Source organism: Doryrhamphus excisus, linkage group LG22 (assembly GCF_037039965.1).
Source record: "Doryrhamphus excisus strain RoL-2023G ecotype Guam linkage group LG22, RoL_Dexc_Guam_v1.1, whole genome shotgun sequence".
NCBI lineage: Eukaryota > Metazoa > Chordata > Actinopteri > Syngnathiformes > Syngnathidae > Doryrhamphus > Doryrhamphus excisus.
Genome location: NC_136378.1, coordinates 9,290,605 through 9,306,938, shown reverse-complemented (window position 1 = coordinate 9,306,938; position 16,334 = coordinate 9,290,605). Strand labels below are relative to the sequence as shown.

Below are 16,334 nucleotides of genomic sequence, written 5' to 3'. Positions count from 1 at the left end.
CTGAAAGGATGCCTCATATTCTCAGAAAAAAAAATATTTTTTGGTTTTTTTTTTGTATTTTTTTGACTCGACTCTATTTCGCTTTGTATCTAAAGTTATTTTGCAAATTTGTCTTGTCACATATACGGTGCATTTGACAAGACAGCAAGACTGCATTTACGTCAGTCACTTATGCATCAAGGGTAGCACAACCTTTTTTTTTTCCTTGAAATTTTTTATTCCATGAAGTCATCATAAAACAGGCGTGCTACTTACAATATAAGAATTTTGTTACAGTTTTTCCTCGATTTTTTAAACACATTTTCTGAAAGGATGCCTCATATTCTCAGAAAAAAATATATTTTTTGTTTTTTTTTTGTATTTTTTTGACTCGACTATTTCGCTTTGTATCTAAAGTTATTTTGCAAATTTGTCTTGTCACATATACGGTGCATTTGACAAGACAGCAAGACTGCATTTACGTCAGTCACTTATGCATCAGGGGTAGCACGACCTCTTTTTTCCTTGAAATGTTTTATTCCATGAAGTCATCATAAAACAGGCATGCTACTTACAATATAAGAATTTTGTTACAGTTTTTCTCGATTTTTTAAACACTTTCTGAAAGGATGCCTCATATTCTCAGAACTCAGAAAAAAATATTTTTTGTTTTTTTTTGTATTTTTTTGACTCGACTCTATTTCGCTTTGTATCTAAAGTTATTTTGCAAATTTGTCTTGTCACATATACGGTGCATTTGACAAGACAGCAAGACGGCATTTACGTCAGTCACTTATGCATCAGGGGTAGCACGACCTCTTTTTTTCCTTGAAATGTTTTATTCCATGAAGTCATCATAAAACATGCGTGCTACTTACAATATAAGAATTTTGTTACAGTTTTTCTCGATTTTTTAAAAACATTTTCTGAAAGGATGCCTCATATTCTCAGAAAAAAATATATTTTTTGTTTTTTTTTTGTATTTTTTTGACTCGACTATTTCGCTTTGTATCTAAAGTTATTTTGCAAATTTGTCTTGTCACATATACGGTGCATTTGACAAGACAGCAAGACTGCATTTACGTCAGTCACTTATGCATCAGGGGTAGCACGACCTCTTTTTTCCTTGAAATGTTTTATTCCATGAAGTCATCATAAAACAGGCATGCTACTTACAATATAAGAATTTTGTTACAGTTTTTCTCGATTTTTTAAACACTTTCTGAAAGGATGCCTCATATTCTCAGAACTCAGAAAAAATATTTTTTGTTTTTTTGTGTATTTTTTTGACTCGCCTCTATTTCGCTTTGTATCTAAAGTTATTTTGCTAATTTGTCTTGTCACATACACGGTGCATTTGACAAGACAGCACTGTGCAGGCTGCTGTTACGTCAGTCACTTATGCATCAAGGGTAGCACGACCTTTTTTCCTTGAAATGTTTTATTCCATGAAGTCATCATAAAACAGGCGTGCTGCTTACAATATAAGAATTTTGTTACAGTAAAGTCTCGTTATATCGATATCGGTTATATTGAAGTACTGCTTATTACGATACTATTTTCATTTCCCGGCAAATTTCTAGTCTTTTATGATATAATTAGTTCCGTTGGTACGATACCCGGTTATTATGATAATCCGGTTACTACGATGCCCTTTTCATCTCCCGCCAGCCAATTTGGTCTGCTTATATCGATACAAAAGCAGCTTAAATCAATCTTAATATACTATAGAACAATGTCGAGTGCATTATTGCCCACTTTTAATGCAGTTCGGCGCAGGATCGGATATATCGACAGTCCGGTTATATCGATATTTTTTCCGACTCCCGACAATATCGATATAACGAGACTTTACTGTAATTTCAAGTTGGTAGGACACAGACAGTGGTAACATTGTTTAGCCATGTGATGAGTCAGTGTGAATAATAGGAATATTAATTTGACTGTTTTGAGTGGCGTTGTGTTCTTTGTGAAAACAAGAAGTACTTCATGAACATTGTGCCAAAACTTGAGAATTGTGTGTAGTGTTTTGAAAAAAGTTGTGTTGTAGATCTGCAGTCTGAGTGTAAAGCAGGAATTGTGCTTATAGTTTAGCAGACTTGGTTCATGGAGTTGGTGCATTGGTTATATGTTGTGGTCATTGTGTGTCAGGCATCACAAATTGTGTGTAAACAATCGAGAAAAACTGTAAGAGACCCACCTTAAATCCTCCTTCTTCTGAACTGTGAGGTAAATCTCATAGATCTTGCCTCTGGGGATGGCTTCAGGAGGAATGAGTAGACTGATTCCTAATGCAAATAACCAAAAGAAAGAGAGAGAGAATGGGGGTTAGGTTAGATGGGGGCTCATTTGTTCAAACTGAACTGCGCTTTTGTCATCTCGCACAGACAGGTTTGCCCGCTCGACAAAACTGCACGGTTGCGCAAACAGCAAAACAAATCTACTGTGAAGGTCAGAGGCACTCGGGTACAGTCGATGCAAATCTCCGCGCCGGAAGCCGAGGTGGCGCGCCGTCTCATGTGGGTGACAATTAGCTGAGACAAAAGCGTGAGCTGCATTGCAGTTTTAATGTTTTCTGTCTGCCTCAAAGTGGATAATTGAGACTGGGAAAATTCACACGTCCCCCACAAGAGAGAGGAAACACACCTCTGAGAGGGTGAGGGGGGCGGGGGGGTCGCTGAGCATTGTGGCAGTTGTGCTGGGATTCTGAAGCCACAATTACTCACTTAGGATTCTATTTAAAGCGTGATGATATGACACAAATGTAAAAGTCAGTCGAATCAAGCGAGTCTGCTTTAAGAATCTATAAACTCCATTTCCCGTGTGCATGAACTAAATAAGCTCCAGGCAAAAAATAGGTTCAAGTATATTCAGCTCTCCTCTGACTCAATGCATGCAAGTTTAGATTGTGTTTCCGTATCCAAAGGAGATGATGCATTGTATAGTCCGCATGGCTGCAAGTTTTCCCCATGCATAAAACATTAAGTTAAAACAAAGGCAACCAGAGTGCACAACATCTGTCACGTGTGAATTTCGTGAGTGAACAGCCAGGGTCCTAACATCTAAAATAAGATTTCAGAAACGCAAGCCCTAAAGAAACATGGCACAGTAAGATCATCCATGCTAAATAAAAATGACTGTAGAACAGCGGTCTCAAACACGCGGCCCGCGGGCCAAATGTGGCCCGCATGACACTAGTTTGAGGCCCCCGCCTTGATATGAAAGTTTAATGTTTAAGTTTGATATGGATGCTGTATGGTATCATGTACCCAGAAAAAATTATTACGTTTGATTAATGTTCATGTTAAAGGTTAAATAACTGTTAATAGTTATCCTCCCTATCCGTGTGGAAGTGGTAAGTTTTTGGCTATTTAAGTTTAATGGAAATAACTTGAAGGCTACCGTTTAGGTCGCTAGCTCTCTAGTTTGCGAGTTAGCATGTATCTCAAGACCCTGCAGTTGCGCAATATGTTGTAAATAAAAAAAGTATAAATGTGACTATAGTCGTGTTTTGTCATGTCTACAGGGCTCTAATAATGCTTTGTTCATTTTAATCTGGAAAAAATAATTTGTCTACCCACCAACTATATGTGGTTTCTTAAGTTTTTATTATTTGCCGTTTTATTATTATTATTATATTTATTTATTACTGATTGATTGATTTTCTTTATTCTTGATTTGTTTATTTATTGTGTGTTCAATAATTATTCTTTTTTAAATTAATTTAATAATAATAATAATTATATAATAATAATACAAAATAAAAATGAAAACAAGTGTTCAATATCCCAATGCATTAAATAACAATAGACTATTTTATCACTGATTTCCCCCCAAATCAATCAAGGGAATTCAGTCAAACGACAATGCAAACGAGTCGTCATATAAAACAATCAGCACTTAGCCGGTGAGGTTAAGTGCCCCTTCGGGGGTCGCCACAGCAAATCAATCTCCATGTAATGTTCCTCTGATGTACTCGTTCCTGATCCTATCCATCGTGGTCACTCCCAATGAGAACCTTTGCATTCTCATTTCTGCTACCTCCAGTTCTGCTTCCTGTCTTTTCCTCAGTGGCACTGTCTCCAGACCAAACTATCTTGTTATCTTGTTCCAGACTCATCTTCGGAAACCCTTTCTTTGCTCTCTGTGTGAATTTAGCAGACATTCACCATCATCTAGTGATTCGCCAAACGTCGTCCTCACTGAAGTGCCTACTTGGAATAATTTGTTCTCGGTTTTGTTCTTGGAATCTTTCCGAGTACATTGCATTAAGTAAATTGTCTTCATTCTATTCTTAATGCGATTCTTAATGCGGTATTTGCACCCTGCAGTCTCGTTATAGACCTTTGTTAAAGGTTACTGGAACTGATGACTGATTTGAATGTACAGTTAAATAGAAATATTCACCTTAGTTAGATTAGCGTTTTAGCAGTTCATCTTCACTAGCAGATAAACACAGTGTTTGCAATGTGGAATAAACACATGTGGAATGTAACACATGGCTTTGATAGATATTTCAGAGGTGGACTAGGAAAGAAAAAAAATCTAGGCTGTATAATAATACAGTTGGTTGCTGTGGTTACACGTCATCTGTTAACGTGGTTTGCCGTCACCATGGTCACCAGGCGATGGAGGGACTCGTATAGAACACACGCCGCAGTGTTACTGTGATGAGAAAGACGCATCTGATGGCAAACTAACTACATTTCTCTTTGTAAATTCTCTCTAAAACCTCTGTCTCTATGCTGAGTATAAACTGAGTACTCGTAGTAGTGACCGTATACAGTCGTCCCTCGCTACATGGCCATTAAAAACTGCATTATTGAATAAATAATGTCTGTTTCACAGTTGACTATAGCCTAGTATTGGTCCAAAAACATTGAAGGACAAGTTATATGTAGTATTTTGCTCATTAGGTGTCAGTAAAATGACGGCTTGTCCAACATGACAGAGAGCAAAAAAGTTCTCCTTCGATTTTGTGTGGAAGTGGTAAGTTTATGACTTCTTACTTTGTCCATCTACTGTAAAATACATCAATTGGAGAGGCTAACTAGTCAGCTGTCAGTTATCAAAGGATAATAAGAGTACAAAGGTGACTATAGGGGTGTTATACCATGTCGACAGGGCTCTAATAATGTTACAAAAAATATCTAATTTATTCATATTGAATTCTTCTTTGCATAAGTTCAGTTATAAGTGGGTGACTTATGATATGATGTATTTTTTATGTACCCGCGAGAGGCAGCATCTGGAAGCTTTATGTACCTCTGCATGCACTATAAAATGTCGGCTAGTCAGTTGTTGGTGTGTAACTAATACATGATCGCTATTGCAACATTGGTTCTGTTGCTGCTGTGTTGTCTTATTGGTCAAAGAGGGCGAATACATCATATCGAAAAAGGATTGAAGGTTGATCCGTTGTTCAAGACCCATGTTTTCCAAAATGGCACATGTGAAAGTGCAACAACTCACCAGTGTTGGGAATGGTCAGCCTCCCCCCGAGGAAGTTAAAGGTGCCGTAGGAAGTGTTGGCCACATCACGGGGCAGCGTTTTAAAATAGCTCTGAGCGGACAACCGGCTCACAAACTCTGAGGCGTCCGAGTTGAGCTTTCCGTTGTGCAGAGTATGCGATCCCTTGGGAAGCGGGTCCAGCAGAGGCCCGTTGGTCATTGAGAACTTGGCGGTGGTGTCGTGTCGGGAGCGCAGGGTGCCTTGATAACTCGTCGTTGTGGTGGTCAGATCGGGCTGGATGGTAAGTAAATGAGAATTCTCTGTTTGGATGATAAAAGACAAGGGAGGTGGGATGAGTGGCGTGAGGAAGAATTGATAGCTTCCAGACAGACCTCACACTCTCTAATGCTGTCACAACACCAACACAACTGAAAGAAAGACCAGAAAGACACATGGCGCTGAGAACACACACACACACACTACACACAATACACAACACAAACACCCAAAGCCAGCTGATTCCCATACGCTCTTCTTCTATCTCAATCTGCTTCTTTAGCGGCCACACAATCAGTTCTGTACATCCAACGTTAGAAAATGTGTTGTTTTTCACACTGCAGCCCACCTCCATCTCCATCCAAGTCAGACAGTTGTATTTCTACGATTCAATAGTAAACCTCAAAGGCACACACGCAAGGCAGTGAGAAAAAAAAAAATGGATGCAATTCTTGATAATGAGATGGCAAAACATGTCAGGCAGCCTAATGAACACACACACAACTCTTTCTTACAGCGTTCACTGTAGACATATTTGTTTAGGACACACAGTACTACAGCCATGCTTCCAACAAGAAATGCACTTCAGTTCAGCTCACCCATGATACTGTTTGATCTGGCTTCAGGGTGTTTTCACATACAGTATAGTCAAACTAAATTCAGTCTTAATAGATTATATTTACACTACATCAATGGTGCGCATTACATCCATCGGCATTGGTTAAAGCTCATGTGGATTGGTGTGTGTTGCCCACGGGGAGAACATGCAAACTCCACACAAAGATGGCCAAGGGTGGAATTGAACCCTGTTCTCCTAGCTGTGAGGTCTGCGCGCTAACCACTCCTAGTATTAGTCCAAAAACATTGAAGGGCAAGTTATATGTAGTATTCTGGTCATTCAGTGTCAGTAACATGACGGCTTGTCCGACATGACAGACTGCAAAAAAGTTGTCCTTCGATTTTGTGTGGAAGTGGTAATTTTATGACTTCTTATTTTGTCCTTCTATCCCACTCTGTTTACTTTAAATACTTTAAGTTTACTGTAAAATAAGTCAAGTCAAGAGGCGGGGTACACCCTGGACTGGTGGCTAGCCAATCACAGGGCACATATAGACAAACAACCATTCACACTCACATTCATACCTATGGACAATTTGGAGTCGCTAATTAACCTAGCATGTTTTTGGAATCCACGCATGCAAACTCCACACAGAGATGGCCAAGGGTGGAATTGAACGCGGGTCTCCTAGATGTGAGGCTTGCGCACTAACCACTCATTTACCGTTTAGCCCACCCTAATATATCCTATTAATAATACATTTTTGTTAATTATTCATTGATAACTATTTTACGCACTCCGGTTTCCTCCCACATTCCAAAAACATGCTAGGTTAATTAGCGACTCCAAATTGTCCATAGGTATGAATGTGAGTGTGAATGGTTGTTTGTCTATATGTGCCCTGTGATTGGCTGGCCACCAGTCCAGGGTGTACCCCGCCTCTCGCCCATAGGCAGCTGGGATAGGCTCCAGCATTGGCTGGCGACCAGTCCAGGGTGTACCCCGCCTCTCGCTCAAAGACAGCTGGGATAGGCTCCTGCATTGGTTGGCGACCAGTCCAGGGTGTACCCCGCCTCTCGCTCAAAGACAGCTGGGATAGGCTCCTGCATTGGTTGGCGACCAGTCCAGGGTGTACCCCGCCTCTCGCTCAAAGACGGCTGGGATAGGCTCCAGCATTGGCTGGCGACCAGTCCAGGGTGTACCCCGCCTCTCGCCCAAAGACAGCTGGGATAGGCTCCAGCATTGGTTGGCGACCAGTCCAGGGTGTACCCCGCCTCTCGCCCAAAGACATCTGGGATAGGCTCCAGCATTAGCTAGCGACCAGTCCAGGGTGTACCCCGCCTCTCGCCCAAAGACATCTGGGATAGGCTCCAGCATTAGCTAGCGACCAGTCCAGGGTGTACCCTGCCTCTCGCCCAAAGACAGCTGGGATAGGCTCCAGCGTCCCCAGCGACCCTTGTGAGGAAAAAACAGTAGAAAATGAATGAATGAATGAACTATTTTATGCATTACGCCATTGTTAGCAGAACAAAATACAAATCCAAAGTGATATGTTACAGGTCACTTAAAAGTAGATCTGTTGCAGGATGTGTAAATCCGTAAAACGACATTGCATTAGCAAGAGAAGCTACATTAAGGTCCACTGATGGGATTTTTCGGTCTACACATTTGTTTACATCGGATTGAGTGAAGGACCTATTTGGTTCACTTCAGGGTTTGTTTTAGAGTTCCTCCACACAAAAGGCCAAGGGTAAATAATAATGGCTCTTGGTTGGGCTGAATGGGACCAATTAGGAAAAAAAACACTCACCAACTTGGAGGAATGTGACACCGTACGATGCATTGTTTCTAAACAAGACACAGAATGCTGTATATTCGCTCTCAATTAGAAAAGGCCGCATTATGTTTGTTGTGTTTGCGTCGTTGCTAAACTTCTGACATATGAATAAATGATTGAATTATTATTATTATTGAATAAATAATGCCTGTTTCACAGTTGACTATAGCCTAGTCATTCATTCATTTTCTACCGCTTTTTCCTTTTAATTGGTGTTATTAGCAAATCTCTGACACGAGTTATGCAATGCTCCCTTTGTCCACCAGAGGCGCCTAGATCCCAGAGGGAGGCGGACATCATCGCAGCACCTCTGCAGCAATAACCAATGAAATGCTCTGCTGTGATGCAGTCTAAATAGCTCATTCATTCATTCATTCATTTTAGACCGCTTTTCCTCACGAGGGTCGCGGGGGGTGCTGGAGCCTATCCCAGCTGTCTTCGGGCGAGAGGCGGGGTACACCCTGGACTGGTGGCCAGCCAATCACAGGGCACATATAGACAAACAACCATTCACACTCACATTCATACCTATGGACAATTTGGAGTCGCTAATTAACCTAGCATGTTTTTGGAATGTGGGAGAACGTGGGCTGAATGGCGGATGAGTGGTTAGCGTGTAGGCCTCACAGCTAGGAGACCCGCGTTCAATTCCACCCTTGGCCATCTCTGTGTGGAATTTTTCCCACATTCCAAAAACATGCTAGGTTACTTAGCGACTCCAAATTATCCATAGGTATGAATGTGAGTGTGAATGGTTGTTTGTCTATATGTGCCCTGTGATTGGCTGGCCACCAGTCCAGGGTGTACCCCGCCTCTCGCCCGAAGACAGCTGGGATAGGCTCCAGCACCCCCGCTGGCCTCGTGTAAATAAGCAGTAGAAAATGAATGAATGAATGATTACCAAAATTGTTGTCGATTAATTGGGAAATTGATTAACCTTTGATTAATCCTGCGACAGATCGACTTTTAAGTGACCTGTAACATATCACTTTGCTCCTGAAATGCACCAATAATAGAACTTATTGGAAACGTGGCTGTAGAGTACATATCGATGACCAGTGCACTGTCACAGTGGGCACACAGACCGATGGATGTTGAGAAGATGTTAAAACCAAGAATAGTGTCCTACTGCTGTGGGTGAGGGGCCTGCGTGGCCGAGGTGCCCACACACCTGGCTTACTGGGCTTGATGCCCATGGGCTGGAAGCCAGTAGTGAGAATGGAGGAGTCGGCCACGTCGGCATCCAAGCCTGCCTTCTTGCGCCGGTACACCAGAACGACGGTGATGAGCAGTAAGGTCAGACACAGAGCCACCGCAACCATGCCCACGTAGAGCGCCACGTCCTCCGCTCCGCTCACGGCTGAGAAGAAGAAAACACAAGAAACGGTTTACAAGCGAAAAGGTTCCCCTCAGGTGTAGAACGGCAATACCTGTGAGCTCCTGTAACGAGTTTTATTACCTGCTGTGCAAAGGTCTCAGTTCATTTAATCAAATACAATCGGTTACATCGTTTGGCGCTTGAACGCTGTTTGACATCCCCGAAGGTTTCACACAGAGTTAAGAGAATGCATTAGCAAATATTGCACAACTGATTTAAATGGCTTGACTTTTATTTAAATTGGTCGACAATTCAAAAGAATACAGGTTCTCTCTTTGTTCTTCCCCTCATTTCTCGCCCTGGATAAATATTCATCATGCCTGCATGTTCTTCCTCCTCCTTTGTCTTCTTTTTCACCGTGTACAACCCCCCCAAGAGAGGAAGTGGGTTTGCTGATGAGATTCTAACACCGCTTATAGAATATACTCTCTCCAAAGCATGCTAACCGTGTACACTATGGAGATACCCGACGCCCAGACAAACATCCGTGTGTTTGTGTGTTCTGCAGGAGAATGGGATTTGCTAAGGCTGTCTTTCCACAGCATGAGAATTTTTGGTAGCGGGGGAGGAAGATGCTCGTGGGGCCTTTATGGAGGGCATTGTCCCAGGGAACCACGGGGGTGGAGCGAGCGCTGTCAAGTGAACATAGGCAAAAAAAAAGGGGACACATTCAGTCTGAATGCTTTGAAGGATGGAAAAAAAACCCGGGCAAAGGTTAAAATGTGGCTGACTGGCGTGTGCTGCTTTGACAACAAAAGCGGAAAAACGACAAAAAGAGAAACAAAGACAGAATGTGTGATTTGCTTTCCCAAAGATCTGAAAGGATTTGTATGGAAATCAGCTAGATTATCGTCAGATATGACACATTTTAATAACTATTTCCATGCTAGAACCCAAAGCGGCATGCTGGAATCTCATTTCACAAGTTTTAATTGGTGTTAGTTAGCAAATCTCTGACACGAGACCACAAAGTTATGCAATGCTCCATTTGTCCACCAGAGGCGCCGAGATCCCAGAGGGAGGCGGACATCATCGCAGCGCCTCTGCAGCAATAACCAATGAAATGCTTTGCTGTGATGCAGTCTAAATAGCTCATTCATTCATTTTAGACCGCTTTTCCTCACGAGGGTCGCGGGGGGTGCTGGAGCCTATCCCAGCTGTCTTTCGGCGAGAGGCGGGGTACACCCTGGACTGGTCGCCAGCCAATCACAGGGCACATATAGACAAACAACCATTCACACTCACATTCATATGGACAATTTGGAGTTGCTAATTAACCTAGCATGTTTTTGGATTATTGGGAGAAAACCCACGCATGCACGGGGAGAACATGCAAACTCCACACAGAGATGGGTGGAATTGAACCCTGGTCTCCTAGCTGTGAGGTCTGCGCGCTAACCACTTGACCACCGTGTCGCCAGTCTAAATAGCTGTTTTTTTATTGTAAACTCTTTTGAGTGTTAAGTTGCTGTGTGATGACTTTAGCCTTTAAGGCTGGGCAGTGACCTGCGATTTTTAATAGGCGAGCTTGTGAGTTCACTCATAGCAGGTAGTAGTTCTGAAGTACGTGAGATGTCACAAGATTAGAACATAGCTATAAATTAGCCGCTGCCACTTCTGTATAAGAAAAAAAAATAGTACTATATTTTTGGTGGCTGATGTATTACATTGTATTGCCACTTGACAAATTAGGAGTTTTAACATCATGACGTTGAGTTTTCGCCTCATGTACTGTTAAGTGTGTCGCTAAACAACTAATAAAAACATGACTCAGAGGTTTTTGTCCTGTCACTCACACACATCAGTGACATGGAGACATGTAGGTGTGAACAAAGGGTGTCAAAAGCTACGCTAAGTTGCCAAACACGAGGAGAAGGCGACATTATGCAAATTTTAAGATAACTGATCAATGAAGTCGTCATAATCAAGCGACTGTCAAGCTGCTAAGAAATATGATATTCTTTTATAGCCTCATCGACCAGTTGTGGTTTCACTGACATTAAAAAACATGATTAATCAAACATGATTAATTATTCACTTTCTTTTAAAACATATTTTCCTCAAATGGGATTGAGGAAAGAGAGGTTGACTTATATTCCTGGTCATCTTATATCCGGTTTCACTCCTTTGGTTTAGTGACTTATTGTCATGCTTAACATTTGTAATCGATTTTAAATTTGTGGTTGAAATGTGCTTCAAAATAAAAGCACCGTTTGGAGTTACATTAGAGATTTAGTGTGCAAAGTGTGGCATCCCATTAGAAAAGTTAGCCAGATTGTTACCAATAAATAAATGTGCTTTATGATTTTAGAGTACATGGCTTCATTATTATGGCTTAAGGTTTGTAGCTTGGATTAAAATTTTATATCGTTTTACATCATCATATTGTGATACATCCACAAAATATTGGGATATATGCGAAGGTCCATATCGCCCAACCCGAGTAGAAATTATATTTTCCTTTGAAAAACGTAAACATGCTATAAAACATTCCAACATTAAGTCAGGGTGCCTTAGTAAGCAGAATTAATATTGTGTACGACTCCCCTGAACTTGGGAGACTCCATCCGTACAGAAAATAGAAAATGACTCAAATCGCTGATAAAAATCATCTGCAATGGCAAAGAAAGCAGCCTTGCACGACTCCCAGGTTTCATCATGATTCTTGAATTTCATCTTTCAAGCCTCCTCATTCATCTAAACCCCAAACAGGCTCAATAACGTTCATGTCTGCAGAAGTATTCACAGATGCAGTTTGGGATGCAGTTTAATGAACGATTCATCAGAAAAATCAACTTTAAGTCATTTTTCCACTGTCCATTCTTTCTGTAAGCTGTGGGCCTTCCCTTAAACCAAGGGTCTCAAACATGCGGCCCGCGGGCCAAACGTGGCCCGCAGGACACTAGTTTGAGGCCCCCGCCTTGATATGAAAGTTTAATGTTAGTGCGGCGCGCGCAAGTTTGATATGGATGCTGTATGGTATCATGTACCCAGAAAAAATTATTACGTTTGATTAATGTTCATGTTAAAGGTTAAATAACTGTTAATAGTTATCCTCCCTATCCGTGTGGAAGTGGTAAGTTTTTGATATGGATGCTGTATGGTATCATGTACCCAGAAAAAATTATCACGTTTGATTAATGTTCATGTTAAAGGTTAAATAACTGTTAATAGTTATCCCTATCCGTGTGGAAGTGGTAAGTTTTTGGCTTTTTAAGTTTAAAGGAAATAACTTGGAGGCTACCGTTTAGGTCGCATGTGTCTCAAGACCCTGCAGTTGCGCAATATGTTGTAAATAAAAAGAGTATAAATGTGACTATAGTCGTGTTTTGTCATGTCTACAGGGCTCTAATAATGCTTTGTTCATTTTAATCTGAAAAAAATAATTTGTCTACCCACCAACTATATGTGGTTTCTTAAGTTTTTATTATTTGCTGTTTTATTATTATTATTATATTTATTTATTACTGATTGATTGATGTTCTTTATTCTTGATTTGTTTATTTATTTTTCATCTTATTTTGTGCAGAACAGTGGAATGTTTTATCAGAGCTTTTATTGTAGAAAATCGGAACCAAAGCACTGAAAAAGTTTGTATATTTTTCTGTTTTTAATGAATGTGTTTTTTTTTTTGGGGGGGGGGGGGGGTGATGCGGCCCAGTCTCATCCATGTTTGATTTCCGTGTTGGTACGGTATTGCATGTAACATGGGGCAAATGTTGCTTTGATGAAGAAACACTATTAAAGTGTCTCGTCTTTTATAATGACCATATAAAACCATAATTATTCTCTATTAAATACATTTTTCATGACTATATTTGGGTCAGGAATGGATTAATTTGATTGGCACGATAGCTCTGTTTTCTTCATAATGAAAGTCGTATAACAGAATGGAGTCGGCGCGATGTTGCAAAATGTACAATATCTTCACAGAAAAATGGTAGTGGGCCCAAATCCATATTGTCCTCCATTTTCACTTCCTGTAACGATCTGGTGTCCTAATACCTTTGTCCATACAACGCTTAAAAGGCAAGCTCTCAAGGGACACAAGAGATACTTCCTCCAACTCTCATCTTCTCTCCTTAATCCCCGAGGAGGTGCCGATGTTCTTTAACTGAAACACACCTCCCCAAAGCTCTCAGGTCCGAAAAGAAGAAATGAAGATGCCGCTCATTAAATCGAACAAATCCAATTTGCCCAGGTGAGTCAAAGGCCAGACCCGGCTGTGATATTTGGACTTGTGAGTCTACCGAGAGATGAGCAGACAATAGAATGACTGCCTGTCAGCTGACTCCTGATTGGATAAACATCGCCTCCGACCGGTCAGCTGCTGTTTACTTTCTAAGGGCAAAGCAAAGGCACCGAGCAAACGTTTGATGCAAAGATCCGGTATCTCGTTCTACCCCTCCCCCCCCCGTCCCCGCACGTACCGGTCTCAAAGCCAAACAATGAAGTCAGTCAATCAAGCGAGGCTCGCTCTTCCTCCCCGCTTACGCTACGCCTTATCGGAGCATCGCTGAGTGAAGTTTTATCTGACCCACCAGGTGTCACCGCCAAACAATCCCCGGCGTTGCTCACTTCGAATCCTACCCGGCATCTGCTCTCAGCTCCTCCTGGCTCTGCTCATTGATTTTCCTGATGGCGGCCAATAACGCAGAGGGCATTTATCACACTTTAATTAACATAGCTAATTAGGCTGTATAATTGGATGGGCTTTACATTCACCCGACACAGCCCAAACATGCCCACTCTCCCGCTGTGTGTCACTTTATCATTCATTTCTACTTCATTTAATTGCTGCTGTAGAACGTTTGATTCCGGTGACGACTCTTTATGATTGATGTCCATCTGTGAGGACTGTCAACAGACCTCAGGCAAATCATGGTTCCTTCTCGCTGTGCTCGTTTCCAGGGCTGCTTGGTTAGAAATGCTTTGTTTTCAGACGTTCTCATAATTCATCTCCTCGGGAACCAGGAGGCTAGCTTGGAAACTCGGAAGTTTGGACTCTTGTGGCATTGGAAGTCAGCACAATGTCCGCTTCTGTTATTCCTGTGCTCTCGTTCTCTTCCCAGCCGTGATAAATACAAACTTTGCAGCCCCCCCATGCGCCTCTTCCTGGGGTATTTATCATGAGCCCTGGGAATATATTTCATCCCATGGTCAGCCGGAGTCACTGGGTTGAAGATGAATCACAGTGGAGTTCTTCAGGTCAGGGATATGTGGCTACTAAAACTCTCAAAGTGAACGTGACTATTACTATCTCCACAATACAGTCATCCTATCCCTCAGCAAAAGCCCGGTGAATTATGGGCTGGAACAAATGTTCAACCATTTTTCATGCAGCCTCTGACCCCCCGCAGTGACAAACTAAATCATGACAAAAAACATCAGACGTTGCCTCGACCAAATGAAGCCTCAAAGCGTAGGCAGATTCTGACATCATACAGCAAATGAAGTTTATTTGCTTTCATCCCAATCATGAAACACATCCCTAATTCCCTGCACTCTTCCCACTATCTTTTCAACACCCGTGTACCCTTTCGGCACACTGCCGACATTTTTATCATTTGCAGATTACGCTTATAGCTGCATCTCGTCTTGGTTTTATGGAAATGATCCTGCAAGGGTCACGTTTCTTTTGTTTGGGAGCGATGCAACACAAAGCTGCTTGCAGCACATTGATTGTCCTACATGAGTGTTTTTCAACCTTTTTTGAGCCACGACACTCGACAGTAGCCATGTTTACATGAGGAGTTTTTCTCTTTCCGAATGACTTTTCCGGAAACAATGGTATATATCAGGGGTCTCAAACTAGTGTCCTGCGGGCCACATTTGGCCCGCAGGACACTAGATATGAAAGTTTAATGTTAGTGCGGCCCGCGCAAGTTTGATATGGATGCTGTATGGTATCATGTACCCAGAAAAAAATTATTACGTTTGATTAATGTTCATGTTAAAGGTTAAATAACTGTTAATAGCTATCCTCCCTATCCGTGTGGAAGTGGTAAGTTTTTTATATGGATGCTGTATGGTATCATGTACCCAGAAAAAATTATTACGTTTGATTAATATTCATGTTAAAGGTTAAATAACTGTTAATAGTTATCCTCCCTATCTGTGTGGAAGTGGTAAGTTTTTGATATGGATGCTGTATGGTATCATGTACCCAGAAAAAATTATTACGTTTGATTAATGTTCATGTTAAAGGTTAAATAACTGTTAATAGTTATCCTCTCTATCCGTGTGGAAGTGGTACATTTTTGATATGGATGCTGTATGGTATCATGTACCCAGAAAAAAATTATTACGTTTGATTAATGTTCATGTTAAAGGTTAAATAACTGTTAATAGTTATCCTCTCTATCCGTGTGGAAGTGGTAAGTTTTTGATATGGATGCTGTATGGTATCATGTACCCAGAAAAAATTATTACGTTTGATTAATGTTCATGTTAAAGGTTAAATAACTGTTAATAGTTATCCTCTCTATCCGTGTGGAAGTGGTACATTTTTGATATGGATGCTGTATGGTATCATGTACCCAGAAAAAATTATTACGTTTGATTAATGTTCATGTTAAAGGTTAAATAACTGTTATTAGTTATCCTCCCTATCCGTGTGGAAGTGGTAAGTTTTTGATATGGATGCTGTATGGTATCATGTACCCAGAAAAAAATTATTACGTTTGATTAATGTTCATGTTAAAGGTTAAATAACTGTTAATAGTTATCCTCCCTATCCGTGTGGAAGTGGTTATTTTTTTTGGCTTTTTTAAGCAAATGATGATTAATAAATGTTAATTATAAAAAGTGATATTGGATAATTCCTTACGGCACAACTGATAATTTCTCAAGG

At 41.0% G+C, this 16,334-nt stretch overlaps 1 protein-coding gene across 4 annotated transcripts in view; it reads right to left on the bottom strand.

Moving 5' to 3' along the window:
- Positions 1-16,334, bottom strand: part of unc5a (unc-5 netrin receptor A) — a 226,997-nt gene that overhangs the window by 34,347 nt on the left and 176,316 nt on the right. For 2 of the 4 annotated variants that reach the window (XM_058063405.2, XM_058063407.2), the window contains 3 exons: positions 9,233-9,463; positions 5,452-5,751; positions 2,180-2,267 (listed from right to left, as the gene is read on the bottom strand). In XM_058063405.2, coding sequence (XP_057919388.2) covers positions 2,180-2,267; positions 5,452-5,751; positions 9,233-9,463 — 619 coding nt within the window. The remainder of the gene's footprint in view (positions 1-2,179; positions 2,268-5,451; positions 5,752-9,232; positions 9,464-16,334) is intronic. The other 2 variants (XM_058063406.2, XM_058063408.2) reach the window with 1 other exon arrangement.